The sequence below is a fragment of the Bos mutus genome, chromosome 22, assembly GCF_027580195.1.
Source record: "Bos mutus isolate GX-2022 chromosome 22, NWIPB_WYAK_1.1, whole genome shotgun sequence".
In the NCBI taxonomy this organism is placed as follows: domain Eukaryota; kingdom Metazoa; phylum Chordata; class Mammalia; order Artiodactyla; family Bovidae; genus Bos; species Bos mutus.
Window position 1 is genome coordinate 52,204,528 of NC_091638.1, and position 19,921 is coordinate 52,224,448.

General features: G+C 51.5%; 1 protein-coding gene across 1 annotated transcript; it reads left to right on the top strand.

Annotated features, from left to right (window-relative positions):
* The first annotated feature begins 5,515 nt into the window (after positions 1 to 5,515).
* Positions 5,516 to 18,522, top strand: CSPG5 (chondroitin sulfate proteoglycan 5). Its single transcript, XM_070358964.1, has 7 exons — positions 5,516 to 5,843; positions 5,918 to 6,069; positions 6,123 to 6,402; positions 7,081 to 8,191; positions 11,014 to 11,202; positions 13,046 to 13,121; positions 18,009 to 18,522. Exons 1-7 carry the CDS (start codon positions 5,516 to 5,518, stop codon positions 18,168 to 18,170), a joined length of 2,298 nt encoding a protein of 765 aa, XP_070215065.1. The 3' UTR covers positions 18,171 to 18,522.
* Positions 18,523 to 19,921: the final 1,399 nt, after the last annotated feature.

Genomic DNA, 19,921 nt, shown 5'->3' on the forward strand with positions numbered 1-19,921 from the left:
AATAATACGTGGTTTTTGTACAAAAATGTTTCTCAGTGTGTTATTTCGGAAAAGTGAAGGGAGGGAGTTGGGGAGACTGGAAGAAATTGATCAAGAAGGCCTAATCTCCCTCTTTTTCAGTGAATAAATGGAACATCATTTCTGGATTCTAGTCCCATTCTCTGCGTTCGTATACCAGTTTCTTCGTGTGTCCTAGGAGGAATCTCAATATTCAGCCTCACCTCGTCTTGGTCATTAGTTAAAGTTCAGTGGCTTGAGTTTCCTGACTGACTGACCACCTTCTCACCTTCATGAGGCTTAAGGAATGTATGGTTGAATGTGCCTGGCACGCTGTTGGTTTCCGTGGTCAAACTGAAGAGAGATGAGTGGATGTTCTTCAGGAAGGGTGGCCAGCATGCTGGCACCCCCAGCAGAGAAGTAGTTCTGCCTGGTGCACAAGAGAGTGTTGGTCAGGTCACAGTTTAGACATCCCCGTGTCAGAGGCAGGCACTGAGGGCTGATGCTGTGAACTTTGGCACATTCTCATGGCCAGCCCTCGGGCACCCACAGGTACAAGCCCTGCACAAAAAACAGAAACAGTGCTTTCAACATGCTTGCGAACCCAACAAAGCAAAAGAAGCGGATTCTTTGTCTCCCAGGAAGTGGACACTTGGTCCTTCATGAAAGTATGTTAGCCGACTGTGCTGTGCTTTCTGACTAATTCGACCCTTCCCTCCAATGAAGAGTTCTGGAACCAGCTGGGTCTCACAGGACTCATCCACTCCTCTCAGGGGGTGATGAGGGACGTTAATCCTTGATTCAGATGAAAGACTGGTCTATCAACCTGAGTGTGAATTCTTTTTAGAACACACCAAGACTTGTACATTTAACCAAGTTTCCACAGGTTCCTCAAATCCTTTCTGTGGAATAACCCCACCCCATGCCCAAATGCAATTGAGAACAGTTTTTCCAACTTGGGTGCAGACCAGGAACATCTATAACTTTGTTAACATACAAGCTTCTGGGCCCCATCCTCAAAGCTTCTGATTCAGCAGGTCTGTCTGGGGTCCGTTCAGAAATTCTGCCTTTTTAACAGATTCTCAGGGAACTCTGATGGGTCTTGGGACCACCCTTTGAGGATTGCTGGTTAAGAAAGTTGTATGATAGAGCAAGCTCTTCTGCAGTTTCTGACAGTCACTCTGTGAGTCCATTAGTCTCATAAACATTTGAGAGCCTATTGTGTAGCAGGCACTAGGATCTGCATACAATCATGAATAAGGTAAGGCACTCCAGGCCACTTAATGTTTTTGTAGGAAAAAAACGGGGGATAATGTATATGGTCTGGGGAATACCAGATGGTCAAGAGGTTCTATAGTGCCAGGTGTCCACGAAGCAAAAAGGAACAGTATAATAATCAGTTGTTTCTTGGGGGATAATGTGCATAGTCTGTGAATTAAATGTTCTTCACGGTTTGTGTCCTTCAAGGTTTGGTAAACTGAGGGTCGACCTTCAGTTCCCAGAGGGTGACTAAAAGGGTAGAAGAAGAGAGAGTCCGAAGAATCAGCCAAAGCAAAGTTTACTGAGTTAATCATAGCTAACTCTCTCTTGGGCTACCCTTCCCTACTCCAGCTTTCAGGGGACACCAGCCGCAGAGAACCTTGTATGGCCCCCCATCTTGCTCCTGGCTCGCCCTGCAGAACTGGAGCCATCTTTACTCCTTTCTGCCTCCAGAGGCCTTTCCAGGCCCTTACAAACCCATGTGGATCAGCCAGGTACCTGATTGCTGCCAGCCACCTTATACCACCACATACTCTTAGGGTACAGCCTTTGTGGGTCTCAGCAGAATCCCCATGCCTAATACAGTACAGCGACACCACTGTCGGGCGGTCCCCAAGGGCTTTGGAAGTGGGCAGAGCTCCTGATTTCTTTGGTTTGTTGTCACTGACAGTGATGGATCTCCCATGGCCATCCAAGTTGACTGGCATTCCTTGTTCCAGGTACCCTGCAGGAGCTGTGGGGTTCTCTAGCAGCACTTAGGTTGCCTGCTGAGGCAGCAGGACTTTTCTCAGGCAAGCCTGGCTGCTCCACGTCAGAGGCTGTGTTGGCATGTGCAGTGTGCCTTTCTCCCAACTGATTTGGCTTTGAGGTAATGCAGTTCAGGGGCCTTTCCAATTTGATGGCAGCCCCACTTCCAAACAGGATGACCACCTCCAAGTTGTAATGTCTTTTTCTAAGATGAGAGCACTTGTGCAAGTTGAGAATGTTGAGCTTCCGGTAGTGAGGAGGTGGTGGTCAGCACAAAGAACTCAGACCCCTGCCTCTTGGCTCTGCATCTTCCTGGTAATGGTGCAAGAAGGATCATTCCCAGCAGCTTATCACCAAAAATGTCACAGAGCTGACTACCTGTAGCCCAGAACTAGGTGTGTCTACTCTGTATGCTGGAGAGCAAGAGAGAGGCCATTCTAGATGTCCCTTTCTGGCTGATCAGGACATGAGTCTGGACGGCAGTGTTATACCCTGTTAAGAAAACAGTATCAACTCTTTTTAAAAATTCAGCTTTGTTTCCTTTAAGTTTTGGCCATGCAGTGTAGCATGTGGGATCTTATTTCCCCGACCAGGGATTGAACCTGTGATCCCTGCATTGGAAGCACGGAGTGTTAACCACTGGACCACCAGGGAAGACCCCATAGCATCAACTCTTAAACACCCAGTGGGGCAGGGGGAGAGGCTGCGGTTCCATTCTGCCAAGTGAGGCCCTACCTCTGCATCCTGATTACTCTTCTGAAATTAAGAAGCAAGAATGAAAAGTCTCCATAATAAAATGGAAAGATTTGAAATCAAAATGTTAGTACAAGTCCTGGTCTTAGCAGTTCATTAGCATGATCTCAGTGTCCATTTGCAAGCATGTAAAGTGACCAGTAGAACAGTAGTATGGTTGTGAAGAGTAAGACAAATTAGAGCACTTGGAAAACTAAAACCTCAGGAAAATGTTAATGGTTACTACTGAGGACTTAAAGCCAGGATCTGTGCTGCTTCCTGTTCAGACTGAAATATGCCCTAGCCACAGCAACAGGAGCAGCTATGCCCTGGAGAGCAGCCCCCTGGCTTTGCCCAGGGGCCTTCTATGCACAGAGTGGCAGGCTATATCCATGGCAGTGGGCCTCGCGCTTCCTTGGTTCTGCCAAACCCAATGGGAACTTGAGAGGCATGCAGAAGCCATAGCCTAAAACATCCCTGATGCCCAAGTCCAGGAGACTTGAATGTGGGGACACGGAGTGTAAGCTCTAGATAGTAGTCTATTTACCTTTCTTTCACTTTCCAATTTCTACATATTCTCCCTTCTCTTTTTTAGCCTACCCTCACACTGTGCCCAGAAAAACAGAACCACATTCATTTGACACTCAATGGTTACTACTTTCATGTATATGAGACAGGATACTGACTCTCTCAAGGTCACTGCCTTGATGAGGTTCTGGCTTATGGAGGTATCACCTAACCAGGTGTGCTGTGCTTAGTTCTGAAATTGCTGGTGAGATCTAGGGAGGATCAGAATGAAACTGATAATAGTTAATATAAAATCCCCAAATGAAGATAGTAGTAATAGAATCTTGTCTCCAGAGAAGGGAGGAAGGTCACTGAGGAAGGAGATATTTCATATTTTATACCATATGCTTGTTTTACATAAATCAAAAACTGAATCTAAAAGGATATATTTAAGTGTTAACAGAATATATGACAGAAATATAAACTGGAGTAGGTAGAGCTTTAACAGAGGGGTGTGGAAAGAGCCCCCACCCAGACCTTTCTTGTGGAAAACAGGAGTAATTGTCATGCTCTAGGCACCAAAGTACTCTTGCCTGGAAAATCCCATGGATGGAGGAGCCTGGTAGGCTGCAGTCCATGAGGTCACTAAGAGTTGGACGCAACTGAGCAACTTCACTTTGATTTTTCACATTCATGCATTGGAGAAGGAAATGACAACCCACTCCAGTATTCTTGCCTGGAGAATCCCAGAGACGGGGGAGCCTGGTGGGCTGCCATCTATGGGGTCGCACAGAGTCAGACACGACTGAAGCGACTTAGCAGCAGCAGCAGCAGGCACCAAAGGACCCATCTGTGAGGCCGCCTTTCCACAAAGACTGGCCTCAGGAAGGAGGAGGTGGGCATGTCCACCAAGGTCCTTCACATTGACAACCCTACTCAAGACTCAAGGAGACACACAGAAAGCAACACACAAGGCCTTGGATGTAAGGCCGAAAAACATGCAGAGAAAAGCTACAAGAAAGAAGAGGTGGTGTTGGCAGGTCCATTAGTACCTTTGTGGCTACAGGCAAGTACAAACCTCTGCCTGGCCCTCTGCTCAGAGAAAGTTGTATCTCAAAGTGATATATACCGTCCCCAGAGGCATTATGAAGCCATGAAAAGAGCTTTGGCACATCAGCCCCTTCTAGACCCACAGTTCTATGGTGGGACTAAGATGGTTGCCATTCGTTCATTTATGCCTCCTACCCACCTTAAGCAGCTGCGCTTGGTGCTGCCTGTGCAAGTGTCTTGCAGTCTAGTAGGGAATTATTGTAGACAGACAATGAGATCAGGGCAAAAGTATCTACTGGGTCAGACAGAAGGCTTCCTGGATGGGAAGGTTATGGGAACTGAGCTTTCTGGGTTAAAGGATTTGCCAGGTAGATGGGGAGAGGAGGGACCAACCAGGACGAGCAAGTAGACCTAGTTCCAGTGAAAGAAACAGGCTTTGAATCAGGGCAACCCCATCCAGAGACATGTACTAGTGACAGTTCTTGGTCAGTTATGTGGGTCCCAAGTGACAGAAATGGGAGTGTCTCAAATACCAGAGTTCCCACATCTCCGGCAGTGACCTTGAATATCATTAGGGTTAAGAGATCAAAAGGCAGACAGTCGGTTTGGTGGACAAAGTAGGTGACTAGGCAGCAATTCCCACCACCAAGCAGGGATCTGGAGATGAGTGGCTCTGTACTGCAGAGTGACCTTAGGACAGGACCCACAGACTGCAACCCCTGGCCTGGCAGAGGCTGTTTCCCTAGACTCTGATCTAGTCTCTTAGGGATAGGTAGCTCAGCTGGTAAAGAATTTGCCTGCGATGCAGAAGACCCCGGTTCGATGATTTCTGAGTCGGGAAGATCCCCTGGAGAAGGGATAGGCTACCCACTCCAGTCTTCCTGGGCTTCCCTGGTGGCTCAAATAGTAAAGAATCCGCCTGCAATGCGGGATCGATCCCTGGGTTGGGAAGATCCCCTAGAGGAGGACATGGCAAACTCACTCCAGTATTCTTGCCCAGAGAATCTCCATGGAGAGGAGCCTGGCGGGCTACAGTCCATTGGGGTCGCAAAGAGTCAGACGCGACTGAGCGACCAAGCGCCGGGACTACCCACCAACCTGAGCTTTGGTGGCCCGGGAAGAATCGGGGGCGATGTATCTTGGAGAGGGAACAAGGAACCGGGATTACAGGCCGCACCCTAGGCTGCCTTGAGGAGGGAAATTCTTGCCCCCTGCCCCCAGGATGCGTTCCAGCGGGCCTGGCTGTGCGAGGTCTGGGGCTTTGGCTGCAGACGGATTAGGTCTGATCCGATTAGAGCCTGGGAGGTCCACTTCGCCCCCTTGCCTGGCACTGTCAGCGCCCGCCCCGCCCTCTTGGGTTCTAGGGGACCTCCCGGAGACCCTTCGCCCTGAACACCGGGTTGGTGCGGAAATCCGAGAAGCTCCGTGTGCCCTGGGTTCGGCTCACTGGCACAGCGCGGGCTGGGGCTTGCGCCCCCTGCGGCCCTTCCGAGCCCCGCCCCGAGCCTGCGGGTGTCTGGGCGCCCCGCTCTGTGCTCGCCGCTTGGCGGGTGGGTTCCTCGCGGTTGGGGGGCCCGTGCCAGCCCTTCCATTGGGAGGGCGGGACCACGGCCCCGCCCCGCAGGTCTCCCGCCAGTGCACCTGGCGGCTAATGCCACGCGCGGCGCTGTGCGCCTGCCCGCGCGATACCCCGCGTCCGTTTGTCTCCGCGTGCAGAGCCGGGGGTCTGTCTGTCCCCACCGCAGGAGGACTGAGCAGGGCCGGCGTCAGAGCTACGTGCGGCGGGGCGGGCGCGGCGGGCGGGGTGGGGGCGGCGCTGAGCGCGGCAGCGGCGGCGCGGGAGGCGGGGAGGCGCGGCGCGCCGGGGACAGCGGCGGACGGCGGCGGCATGCGGCTTCTCCCTTTGCCCATCGTGGGCTGAGACGGCCGCAGCACGGGCGGGAGGCGCGGCGGCCGGTGAGCCGAGGGCGCAGCCAGCCGGGCAGACCGCGGACAGCGGTCGGGGCTCCGCGCCATGGGCCGAGCCGAGGGGGGGCCCGGGCCGGGGGCCACCGCCTCTGCTGCTGCTTCTGGGGGTTACGCTGGTCCTCGCCTCTGGGGCCGCGCCGGGTAGGTACAGACCGCGACCGGGACCCCAGTGGCTCTCACGCCCCACCTTGGGCCAGGGTCCCGTTGGCTTCGGGTACAAGAGGTGTCCGCGAGCTCTGCCAAGGGGGCGGGGCAGCGTCTTGCCTGCAGCCCGGGCGGGGGAAGGGGCGCACGAGGAGATGCGGGGACTTGCTGGAGGCGACTCGGCGGCCGCCACCCGAGTGTGGAGACCGAGGTGTTGGCTGGGGGTGGGCCTGTTGGGGCGGGGCCTGAGGGTGAGATTTCGGGGCGGGACCTGGAGGTGATGGCGGGGCACGAGAATGCGAGTTCGGGGCGGAGCCCTAAGGGTGCGACTTTGGGGCGGGGCCTCGTGTGGAATGGAGCCCCGAAGGTAAGACTTTTTGCCAGGAGCCGGAATTGAGGGCCGCCCGGGTTAGAGCGCGGGTGATGTCGGGGGCGGGGCCTTTCGCTTGGGGGCGGGGCCTAAGCTAGGATAACGTTTGGTCGGGTGTGTTCTCGGGCTTATTGGGCGGGCTAGGGGCGGGGCTTAAGGATGGGGCGTGGCCTTGGGAAAGCTTGAAGCTGAGGCTTAAGGTTGGCCGGGGTCTGAGAGAGCAGCCGCGGCCGGGGCGGGGCGCTGCCCCAGCTCTAACGCGCGCGCGGTCGCTGACGCTCCGCCCCTCTCCCTCCCTCCCACAGTGCCTGAGGCGGGCAGCGCCGTCGAGGCAGACACGCCGGTGAAGAGCGTCCCGGCGTGGGAGCCGCGTGCTAACGACACGCGGGAGAAGGCCGGCCCACCAGCAGCTGGGAAAGATGAGGCTTCTCGGATTGCGCCCGGCGGCGAGCAGGCCTTGGTGGGCCCTGGGGTCGGGGCTGAGGAGGCGCTGGAGGCGTCGGCGGCGGTGACAAGCACAGCCTGGCTGGAGGCCGAGAGCCCAGGCCTGGGCGGAGTGACCGCAGAGGCGGGCAGCGGCGACACCCAGGCCCTTCCAGCCACGCTCCCGACTCCCGACGAGGCCCTTGGGACGTCCTCGACGTCCGCAGCCACCTTCGAGGCTACGGAGGCCAGTGAACCACCCTCCCCAACCCCTGGCGACAAGCCGAGCCCAGGCCCCGAACTCCCCAAGGAGAGCCCCATGGAGGTTTGGCTGAACCTGGGAGGCAGCACACCTGACCCTCACGGGCCAGAGCCCACGTACCCCTTTCAGGGCACACTGGAGCCCCACCCAGCGTCAGATATAATTGACATCGACTACTTCGAAGGATTGGATGGTGAGGGCCGTGGTGCCGACCTGGGGAGCTTCCCTGGGTCGCCAGGTACCTCAGAGCACCACCCTGATCCCGGGGGAGAGACTCCTTCCTGGAGCCTGCTTGACTTATACGATGACTTCACTCCCTTTGATGAATCTGATTTCTATCCTACCACATCCTTCTATGATGACTTGGATGAAGAGGAGGAAGAAGAGGAGGACAAGGATGCAGTGGGAGGCGGAGACCTGGAAGATGAAAATGACCTTCTAGTGCCCACTGAGAAGCCTGGTCTGGGGCCCGGGACAGGCCAGCCCACCAGTCGGTGGCACGCTGTCCCTCCGCAGCATACTCTGGGGATGGTCCCCGGCAGCAGCATCGCCCTCAGGCCCCGCCCAGGAGAGCCAGGCAGGGACCTGGCCCCGAGCGAGAATGGCACCGTGTGCCGCAGTGGCTTTGTGAGACATAACGGCTCCTGCCGGTCAGTGTGCGACCTCTTCCCAAGTTACTGTCACAATGGCGGCCAGTGCTACCTGGTGGAGAACATTGGGGCCTTCTGCAGGTAAGGATGTGGCAGGCAGGTGTCCAGGGGGTTTGTCAAGAGAACTCCTGAAGGGGGCATGGGAGGCTGCTTCAGCAGAGAGGGGGATGTGACAGGTTCCCAGAGCTTGTGTGTTTATGGGTCAAGAGATGGTCCCAGTAAATATTCTACAGACTAACAGCGTAAATGTACTTCCTGTGAGCTCATCACTAGGAGAGTTTCCTCAGAAGTAAGATTGTGCATTTCCTCTAAGTGTCGTGCCCTTTACCAAACCAGTACACTATAAAGGCGAAACAAAAGGACTTGGCCAAGGATTTTGGACAAGGCCTTTGCTGGCTTGATGGCAAGTTCTTGTTGGCAAGTTCTTGTTGGCAAGTTCTAGCTAAACTTGCAGAAGAAGGTCCATAGACGCCCTGGGAGAAGAGAGAACTGCTGACCACTCCCTCTGAGCCATGTGTGAGGCAGAAGAAGGGCTCCATGACCCTGGGGGGCACGTGCTTCAGGTGGCACGAATGAGGACCTTCTCATTGGATAAAGACCCAGAGAGCAGCCATTCAAACAGGTCAAGTCAAGCAGAGTGTCCTTCCTCACACAGCAGACATTTGGCATTTCTTAGTTCTGGATAGTGACTTTACTCCTTCTACCTTTGTTGTTGTCTTCCTGGAGATACTCAGTCTGACATGTTTTAAAGACCCAGAGAGTTTAGTGTCAGAGTAAGGATATTGTGTGCAGCCACCAGCCCATGCCTCAGTGGTAATTAACCCCCTATACCTGCCCTCACGGCAAGGTAGTTAACCTGCTGGAGAGTTCACGGGCTTATTCTTATTCTGGATGAAGCACATGTCCAGGGCTGAGTGGTTTGCTTCTCTCCATCCTTTACAGGCCCTAGAAGTGGCAAGTAGACCTCAGAGTCTTCTGGGACTTGTTTCCACCGGTCCTAAGAGTGAAACATTTCTGTAATCTGGGTATCTCTGTTTTTTTAAGTGCCATTCCCTATGTTTCTTTTTCTGGGTCTTTTTGGAGGTATATAAAGAATTCAGATTCTATAGGTCTTAATGTTCTGATAGAAGAATAATATAATGCATGCATGCTGTGCCTTTGTCATTAAAGCTTGAGTTTCCTTCCTATGAAGTTCTTTCCCATAAATGATTGTGTCATTAAGGTCACTGATATAAGATGTGTCCACACAGCTCTGATTGGACCTGGCCAGCCATTGCCAAAAAGAACTGTGATCAAGGTATTACGGCAACAAGACCTTGCTGGTTGCTTAAGGGCTACCAGAAATACAAGGAAACCCTGATTTTGCTCCTCAGACTCCAGTTGTGGAGGGAGGACTATAGTAATGATTTTAGCCTGGGAGCTATGAAATCTCTGTGCAAAATTAGTATCTTTCATCCTATTGGAGGCCTGAGTTTTCACCTTCGAAGTTAGCTCCCCATCAGAGTATTAAATTTGGAGCCCTCGTTGCCTCTGGAGCACTAGAACAGTTCCCAGAACCTCCTGGAGCTATCAAGGGACCCCCCAGTAGTAAACATGACCTCACTGAGTGGCATGCCTATACTGACCATGGATCATCCAGTGGATCCTGCCTTAGGAGGACTTCTCACTAGTCCACTCCAGCCCCCCTTGCACAGCTTCCATCCCAGGATCACCCATCCTGGGCCTCCCTACCAGAAATTCCTCCTCTGACGGGTACACCCAGGCCCAGCCCCAGCTTGGAAACTGTTTTACATTCCACTCACAGGAGGCTGCCGAGCCCTTGGTTGCAGACTGCAGCATGCTTTTGTCTGTGTCACCCGACCACTGCAGAGAAACGAGCAGAGCTATGGCAGAACTTCTCCAGAGCACTCTGTTAGAGGGACCTTCTTTCCCCGCTGTCCTCCAACAGCCTCCCACGACTGCAGAGGGGCAGCTGGATAAGAGAATTCACTGCTTGCCACAGAGCCCCGCCCTCTTCTAGGTGTGGAGTGGCTAATTCTCCCGGGTTTGATTTCCCCATTTCTGGACTCCTTTCTCCTCTGTCATTCACCCTGAGGTTCATGTCCTCCCTCCTTTGCCTGCCTCTGTATCCTTCCACATTTTTTCCTCTTTGAAGCAGCCTGGTTCCCATGGAAACAGCAATGTCATTGGAAGAGTTGGAGCCTGGGAATGTCCCCAAGGGCAGGAGAAAGTCACTCAACAAAAGGACTGAAACCCACCCAGAGGGTTGATTCTCACTCTGCTTTCATGACAGTTCTCATGGTGTAGGACAGGAAGCTGTAGGGGCAGCACTTGGGGGGCTGCTGAGATGGGGGAGAATGTACATCTATCTTTGTGCTTGTCCTTGTCTGTCACTTCCTTATTTTCAGTGTCTGGTTGGCCACGTGAACTAGATGGGACTGCAATGCCCCAGGATAGGGCGGGTCCTACTACTTTGTGGTGGTAGCTCCTATTGATCTTGTTTTTCATCTTTTTTTTTTTTCCCCCACCAGAGCCCAGGGCAGGGGCTTGGGGGGTTCCGGGGGAATCTTGTGATTGTTGTCATTGAAGTGGAAAACGGGGTTCCCTTCCCTCAGTCACTTCACAGGCCCGTGAATGGCCAGTGTGCTCTGTTTCTCAGCGCCCCGTTTACCTCATTTGTGTCGACCGCCCTTGACGCATTTGTGCCACACACTCTTCCTGGTGTGGTTGTAAAGATGAGGCAAGAATAGCAACCTTAAAGTCTGCACAGACGAGGACACCACACTTCCTTAGCTGCTCATAGGAGCAGGGTGTTGACGTCAGCCCTGGGGTCAGGGGTCAGACGCTCGCTGCAGCCACGGCTGCCGGCCCATCGCCTCAGCCTCACCCTGTCACCGCTGCAGGTGCAACACACAGGACTACATCTGGCACAAGGGGATGCGCTGCGAGTCCATCATCACCGACTTCCAGGTGATGTGCGTGGCCGTCGGCTCGGCCGCCCTCGTGCTGCTCCTGCTCTTCATGATGACGGTGTTCTTTGCCAAGAAGCTCTACCTGCTCAAGACCGAGAACACCAAGCTACGTAGGACCAAGTGAGTCTGTGACTGCCAGCCCCGCCCTGTGGGATCCAGGAATGTGGTCCTGAGGGTTTCTGGCATCTGCTGTCCATCCCTGCTTGTGTTTTTCATACCAGAGATTCACCCAAGCTTACCCGTTCCTAGACAGAATGTGCTGGAATTGCAGCAGAGGTTAGGCCCCTGTGGCAGACTGCAGCTGTCCAGCACCATTCCACATACACACACTCGCCACCTTTTCTCAGGATGCTTAGGAAAGGCAGCCAGAGTATAGCAGCTCCCGACTCTGGTCAAGTAACTGGTTAAGTACCGCGCTCAGCCCCCCACCCCCATCTGATTACACCTGCTTCCCAAGTCTTTGACAGCCAGAGGCCAGTATGAGTATTTCGCTCCCAAATCAGCTGAAGTGACTCCTCCAGCTGCCTCAGATGTGCCATCCTCTTCAGTGAAAAGATTTAGCAGTGTGTTGCTTTTCAAACTGGTCCACCCTGGTCCAGGCAGAAGAACAGAGGGCTCAAGGAAGTCCCCGTTCCCTCTCAGTAGAATGTGGGGAGTGCTAGGACCTCGGCCTCGCTTCCTCCACTGTGGATTTGAAGGGCCATATGGGCATGTGGAGTCTCATTTCAGCTCTTCTCTGAGCAGAGGAGTGACAGCTGAGCACCTGTGAGAATCAACATGCGTTTACCCTTGAAGCCCATGCCTTGAACACTCGGATGTGACCTTACCCACCCTGAGACAGTCACTGTTATCACTTAGCAAAGTAAAGAACCTTCTGAAATGTCACAGGAGTCAGAAAAGGAGACTGGAGTTCAGCTTCCTCAGGACCCAAGAGGCAATTTATGCAGGACCGCCCCCACCCCCTTTTCCCCCTGTTGTTTCCCCCCAGTTAATTCCCTCCCCCTGACCCGAGGCTCTCCAGAGAATGGGACTGAAGGACTTGCCCTGGGTCCTGGGAAAGGGACAAAACGCCATCTGTTGCTCCTTTGCTGGGTAAACTCGTGGGACGTGCAGATGCCAGCAGCTCTCTGCCGCCTTTCAGCTAACTGTCCTGGGGCTTCGAGGGCCTCTCCATTGTGCCTGTGCATTGAGGCAGGGCTGTATCTGTGCATGTGATCACAAGCCAAGGCCCTTGGCTCCTCACACTGCCACTGAGGGGGTGGGGGGAGGGTCAGGGTGGGAATGGGACCACCTACCAGGGCTGCTGCTGATGACCGGGGAGAGAAGGAGCGCTGCCAGGGCAGTAGAGAAGAAGGAGCTGAGGCCCAGGGAAGGGCCCTCTTCTAGGTCTTCCTCCTGGAACCAGTTTTCGTTTTGCACAGATCATGGCTCCCCCAGCCCTTCAGCTCAAATGCCACCTTCCTTATTTCCTCTGTACACCTCCTTTCTTTCCCAAGCCTTGTTACCACTCTGCAAACGCTATTAATGCATGTGCCCAGTGTACTACAGATACTGCTGTCGCATATTGATTCTAAGATACCCATTTTTTCCCCACATATTAGCATCTCTGAAATTGGATGGTGTCTTACAGTCGCTGGCATCTTATAATCACTGTTGGCCAGATGGCAGTCATGATGTAGTTGTAATTGTCTGGCAGGCACAAACGTGGTCATAGCTGTTCATATCGTTGTCAGTTCTTTATCTAAAGTCTAAATGAGTGCCTTAAAGTGTGTAATGAAAACTCTAGGTGAAAGAAAGGATTGGACCATGGTTTAAATGGCAGAAGGTTTTTCTTAGTGGTACAACAAGTAGGGGCACACCCATGACATTTGACGAAATACAGCGCTTGCCCTGTGAAGCTTCTATCAAATGTCGCTGTGATCGTTTCACTTACATTTTCCCTTCTCTCTTCTGTCCTAACCAGCAAATTCCGGACCCCATCTGAGCTCCACAACGATAACTTCTCCCTGTCCACCATTGCCGAGGGCTCTCACCCAAACGTAAGGAAGCATTGCGACCCTCCGCGTTCCCCTCCCCCTCACTGCCTGTGCCTGGGCTCGCTATGAAACGCTATCTGTCAGGTAACTTGTCTGCCCTTGTGCCTGCTCCCACCCCTGCCCGCATCTCTGGTTCACTTCAGCATATGGAGCCACTCCTCAGAGCTCTGAGGGTCTGAATAATGTCGCCTGGCCGGACCATAAGAGTGAGAAGAAGGGCGTGATGGCGTGTCACTTCCTGGACAGGCAAAATAGCACAAAGTACAGAAGAGCCATTTCTGGGATAGCGTATGATTCTTAGCTTCATCTCAGCTTTAGAAGTCTGATTTTGTCTTCTTTTCTACATTGAGAAGAAAGCCTCTGCTTTTCTTGCTAGGGACTTTCTCGCTGGTCTTTGAAGCAGATGGTGCTTGTTCTTTGGGGTGAATGGGAAAACCTCTGGGATTGCCGGAAAAACAATCTCTTTGACACTGTTTTGAGAGCCCTAAAAATTAGCAGGCTTATATACACTGGTTATATACACCGAAAGAGGCCAATCTAGGGTAGTTTTTTAAAGTTTTTGATATAAAGGGAAGCATAGAACACTGGCAGAACCATAAGTGTAGGTATAAATCTGTCCTTATGAGGATGGGTTTATAAATGTACGCTGAAACCCAATAAGAGATCCTGATAGACCATTTCCTTTTTTTATAACTGGGGAAAGCACATCCCCAGAAGACAAAGGAGAAAATAATAGTATATGAGGCTGTTCACCAAACCCCAGAAAAGAACAAGTTGACCTGCAGAAGGAGGAGAAAAGGAGTCAATTTAAATAAGAAATAAAAAAGGCCAATTTAAGCTAATTTTTTAAAGACTTTGCTATAAAGGATAGAGAACAAATATATTTTATGTGGTATGTACCAAGATACTAGTAAGTTTAAGATGAGCATAACTCTCAAGGGAACAAGATGTCCTGTCACGTCTGAGATTGGTGACCACTTCAATCAACCCACAAGGATGTAGGATGTGCCTTATCTTGGAACACCCCATCCCAACATACCCAGCCCCTGGCAGTGATGTGCATGTAGTTGTCATTTATGAATTACTGGTGGTCAGTGGCCTGCCATGGGGTCTCTCAGACCCACTGTCTGATGTGCCATCTCATACATGAGGGACAACAGGCCTGACCTGTAGAGGAGTGCCTGCAGTCAGGATGTTTATTATCCACAGAGTGCCAGGGTCCTTGGCAAAGCTTCTGACTCATGCATTTCTGGCAGCCTTGGTACATCCACCTTTCCTCCTCACAAAGATGGAGGGGAAGGAAATAGCGTCTCTTGGAAGCCTTGGTTGCAGGAGCCAACAGAAAGGTCTCCAGTTCTTGCGGACCCAGCTTTTGGAAAGCAAGGCATTTCTCCAGGAAAACTGCGACTGACCTTGAGTTCAGCATATGGCAGAGCAAAAACAGAGTGGAGCAGGGTGGTCAGCCGTGGTGTACTCTGCCCGAGAAGGGCCCTGGGGTTGTCTGGGCGGCACTCAGCTCTCTGGCTCCTCTGGGATCCTGGGGGCCATTTCCACGGGCATCGTTCCCTCAGCTTGTGCCCCAGGGTACATCCTGTCACCTCTGCCAAAGCCCTGAGCCTGTGGGGGGTGGCTCTCCTGTCCAGCATCTGGATTTTCCACTTCACCTCTCATTCCCTCCACCTCACCCAGAAGTCAGACTTGGTCATAGTGAAGATCTTGTGCACTGACAGTGAAGACAGTTACCACCTTATGATGAAGTGGAGCCCTGGCCGTTGCTTCAGCCACCGCAGTGACTGCTGACAAGTGCTGCTGGCAGCAGGATGAAAGTGAGAGAACCTCCAGATGAGTTGGGACCTGAAACAGGGGCAGCTAGTCTCACCATCCCTCTCCCTTCACCCCTCAAAAAAAAAAAAAAAACCTTGTTGATTTTGGCATCTCCTAAAATTTTGTAGAGTTTTCTTTATTTTAGCAGAGGGGTTATTTCTTTTGCATAAGTCAAGGAGATGGAATGGGGCCTTTTCCTACTCAGTTCCAATAATCTCTATAAACCACTGTCTGAAAAGATTTCAAACATCAAAGTACCACTTTGGGTCTGATCGGGGAAGGGTCCCTGGCTGATGTCTGTGTCGGGGCACGTCCCTCTCCCCTGCTATGCTCATCACTCTGTGCTGCTCCTGGACTGGGCCCTCTGTAGTGACGTGGGACCCTGTGGCTGGTGAGCCAGCAGCTGAGTGTGTGAGGGTCTTGTGTCACTGAGCAGCCAGCCTCAGAAAGAAACTTCACAAGGAAAAGGAAAAGCCTGTGGCTTTTCAGCCCCTGCTATGAAGGTTTGCCCTTTTCCGGGAGGAATGGCAAGTGTGTAGAAGGCTGGGCACCTCCCACTGCATGGCATGAGGGAAGTCACCTTAATTCCGTGGGCGAATTGTCTGAGCACCAGAAGCCGCCCTGTCCGTCTCCCAGCTGTGCTGTCAGCAGTGTCGTGGCGAGGACTTGGTCCTCCTGAGAGTGGACGGATCTTCCAGGAGGTCCCTTAATGTTTCCCATCCCCACCCTACCCACCGGTTTAAATCTTTGCTACTTCCCAGTCTCTGTTTCCTCCATATATTTGGTAAAATACTGGCTGCCCGCCCCCTTCTGATAGAGGCTTGTGTCTGAACAAGAAGACATCCAGGCCTGAACCCCTGGCGGAAGGATGCCCATATGGCTGGGACAGAAAGCTGGAAATAGTTCCCAGGGCTTAGGCCAGGGGGAGGTCCAGTTTCCTCACGATGAGGGACTTCCACCAAATCAAAGGCAGAGGGGCCTTCAGCTGAGGGACTCAGCCACCCTAGGCCTAAGAGGATGGAGTTCTGGAGCAAAAACGTGGATGAGAATCGCTCCATCCTGGTCTAGACACGCCCTCACCTCTTCTACCTGCTGAAGGTACTTAGCTCGTCTCATAGCATTGTTGGATACCTGTGTTCCTGATTTGTAGGATTGACTTCTCCCACCCATTGGCCCAGAAGGCAGCTTTCTCCTCTGTTCAGATCCTCAAGAGGCCAGGTTTAATTAGGTTCCCCACCTTCATGGCATCAGTTTTGATGCCCAGGTCTATACAACTCACTGAATTCACTTTTTCACATTAGGAGAATATCCCTGTGCCCCTGTATGCCCCCAAGGAGAGTGTGATGGGCCCAGGGTAGGGGTAGTTATCTTGAAAAACGTGAAAGTGAGTTCCATCCTTGTCAGAGGAGAGGTGAGTGTAGGCCATCCTGTCTTGCTCCAAATTTTGCTGTGATCCCCAGTCCCTTCTACTCAGGGTCTCAGGTGTTTATATCCAACATCTTCCCCCACACCTCACACGAGCTCTACCTCATCCTGCTTCCTCTCCATAAAAAAAACCTATGTGTGTGTGTACATAATACACTTAATATATCAGGTCGATCTTTCCATCTCACACATACACATTTATGCCACTGAACAGTTTTTTCTCAGCCTCTCCAAGCAGGGGTAGAAAATACCCACTTCCTGTAGGCGCTGTGTGCAGCGGCCTTGCCTGAAATCTGCCTCAACACAGAATGAAGTTCATTTCGCCTTGTGCTTGTCTCATACACACTGGAATTGAGGAGCGTGTGTTCCGCTGTTGTCTGTAAATCACTCCTGAAGTCTTCGAAACTCTCAGATTGCTCTGTGCAAGCTGGCCTTCTGCGACAGTGCTCAGTGAGGCTGGAGTGGGGGCAGGTCACAGTGATTTCTACATGGACAGTACATTGAACCCCCGTAACGTCTGATGTAATTCTAGCGCCTTTCCCTACTTTCCAACTAGTCCCTCGCCCGACCTAGTGTCGTTACAGGTCAGACTCAGGAGCAGGCAGCATGGACTTGGGCTCACCGTTTTGTAGAGAATGTCCTGGTCCTTAATCACCATGAGTATCTTGAATTTCAGAAGTGATTAAAGCAAGAAAGGGCTGAGCTGGCTGGTCAGATAGGCAAGTTACCCTTCTTGCCCTCCATGAACCTGCCTGGGTGGCTACACAGCTTCTTTGATCTGCAAAAATTCCGAGCACTTACAATAGCTATTTGGGGCTTCTGAGAAAGAACCGAGGCCCCCTGGGTAAAATCTGCTCAGGGACTCCTGAAGGAAGAGTAGTGGGAAGAAGGTGTTGCTGTAAGAGTTCTCTGAACACAGAGCTGGAGGAATGTACTGGTGTGGGTTTCCTGGGAAGCGTTAACAAGTTCACTGAGGCTCAGAAGCTAGTCCTGGGGCTGCAGGCAACACGGAGAGGCAGGGGGCGCGGGGACCCATCACAGAGGGGTTGCAAACCAGCAGCACGGGCCTTAGACTGAGGGAGCACCGTGTAAGTCGGCGTCTGTGTGGTAGATAAAGTCTGATAGGCTCGCACATCTCTGGCCTCTAGTCAGAGAACGTGAATTTGCTGTGGGGAGAGGGGCCTTGACTCTGCCGGAATCAGCTCTGCGCCTGACCACAGCCTTGTTTGCACACTAACAAGTCATGTTCCTGATCAAGACCTTTTTGCGAGAGCAGAACTCCTCAGGATGGAGGGCCGTGTGAAGAGGGGCTGGGCACAGCTCACCAACAGGTGAGGCTTTAGAGGGACCAGGCTGAGTATTAAAAAGGACTGTTTCTCCCCTGTCTGGCTTCCCTTACAGGTATTTGTAACGCAGTTACCTGTCGGGTTTTCACTCGTACATGACCAGTGTTTTTTGAGGATGATGTTCTGAAAGTGTAGCTGCTAATGAGTCACTTTGGTTCATCCAAGCCTCAGCACTTTCTTCCTTTTCTCAGTTTTACCCTTTTTTAGTAAAATAGAAAAGTCTGAGATGTTATTTAATTCCTCCACCCATTGTCTCCTTCCCACTCTTGCCTCAGCTTTTATCTTTCTCTTCCAGGATGATTCTAGCGCTCCCCACAAAATCCAGGAAGCTCTCAAGTCCTGCCTGAAAGAGGAGGAGCCATTTAACATCCAGAACTCCATGTCGCCCAAACTCGAGGGTGGCAAGGGTGACCAGGCCGACCTGGAGGTGAACTGTCTTCAGAACAACTTAACCTGAAGCTGAGCAAGAGAGGAAGTGGGGGGCGGGGGGCGGGGGAAGAAGAAGCATTATCTCCTCTTGTACAGATTCTATTTCTTGTAACCATTTGTTAAACTCCTTTCTTTTTCTGATCTCATGGCATGCCTTGGTGTATTTTGTACAGGAGGGAAAAAACACACCATAAGCAAAGAACCCGAAGAGAATTACAATACATTGGATTGTTCTGTCTGTGCTGTCTGTACATTGCTTCTGCTGCTGTGATTTCTAAACCTATGCTATTATTCAACTGACTTTTTTTTTGTACTTTGACCCACCTTTTTTTGAAATACCGGTAAAAAAAAAAAAAAGTTCTTGAAATAAAACTTTTTAAAAAGCCATTTTTCCTGGTGTACCTGTGTCTACTCCCTACCCTTTCTTGTCACTTTGAGTTGAATTCTTACCTTTATTGAGGATGTGTATTCATACACGTTTCATATCCGAGAAATGGTCTATGTATTAGTCTGCTTGAGCTGCCGTAACAATGCTACAGCCTGAGAGGCTTAACCAACAGACATTTATTTTCTGAACTTTCTGGAGGCTAGAAGTCCAAGATCACATTGACAACAGAGTTGATTTCCGGTGAGGCCTCTCTTTCTGGCTTGCAAATAGCCACCTTCTGGCTGTGTCCACAATGGCCTTTTCTATGTGTGCATATGGAGAGAGAGAGTTCCCTGGTGTCCCTTCATCTTTTTATAAGGACACCACTCCTATTGAATTAAGGTCCTGCTCTGATGACTTCATTTAACCTTAATTACCTTATCTCCAAACACAGTCACATTAGGGGCTTCAACATATGATATTTGGGGAGGACACAGTTCAGTCCGTAACAGTCTATAGCACCTATTATTCAAAATACTCTTTCCTTCTTTCTTAAAACATTTATTCAGCACATACTCAGCCAGGTGCTATGCTAGATGCCAGGAGCTCTAGATGAATAAGACTGTAACCTCAAAAAGTGAACAGTGTATGGGAGAAATAGTCTTTTAAACATTTTTAATACATCGTGTCAACAGAGTATAGTATATACAAAGCTGTGAGAGTTGGATTTATGAATTCAGAAAGGCTTCAAGGAGAGAGCTTTACACTGGACGCTGAAGGATGGGAGGCATTTTTCAGGACGATGGAGAAGAAAAGGACACTCAAGGGAGAGTTCTGCTGTGTGACTGGAAGATTGTGACGGGGAGACATCTTAGGGGATGGGGTGGGAAAGTGCGTTTTAGGACAGATTGCCAAGGTGCTTGTTGTCTAGCCACTAAGTCGTGTCTGACTGCAGCCCTGTGCACTGTAGCCTGTCAGCCTCCTCTGCCCATGGGCTTTTCCAGGCAAGAATACTGGAGTGGGTTGCCATTTCCTCTTCCAGGAGATCTTCCCGACCCAGGGATTGAATCCACATCTCCTGTTTTGGCACACGGGTTCTTTACCACTGAGCCACAGGGAAGCTAATTGCCAAGGTAGGTAGAGGCAGATAGAATGATGACTGTAGCAATCCAGGCAATAAATGAGAATGGATTACAGACTTAACAGTTCAAATAGAATTTTACTGATCACTGGTGAGGAGAGTTTTCTAGAACTTTGCCTGTGTTCCCTCTGTGATAATTCTGTAACTGGAATCCCTGTGTTTCTTTTGCCTAATCTCTGCTGCTTCTCCCTGATTTGTCTCCTCTGGTGCCTCATTATTTTTTAGTTTGTGCTGGACACTGTATCTGAAAAATTATTTATTGCAGTTTCCA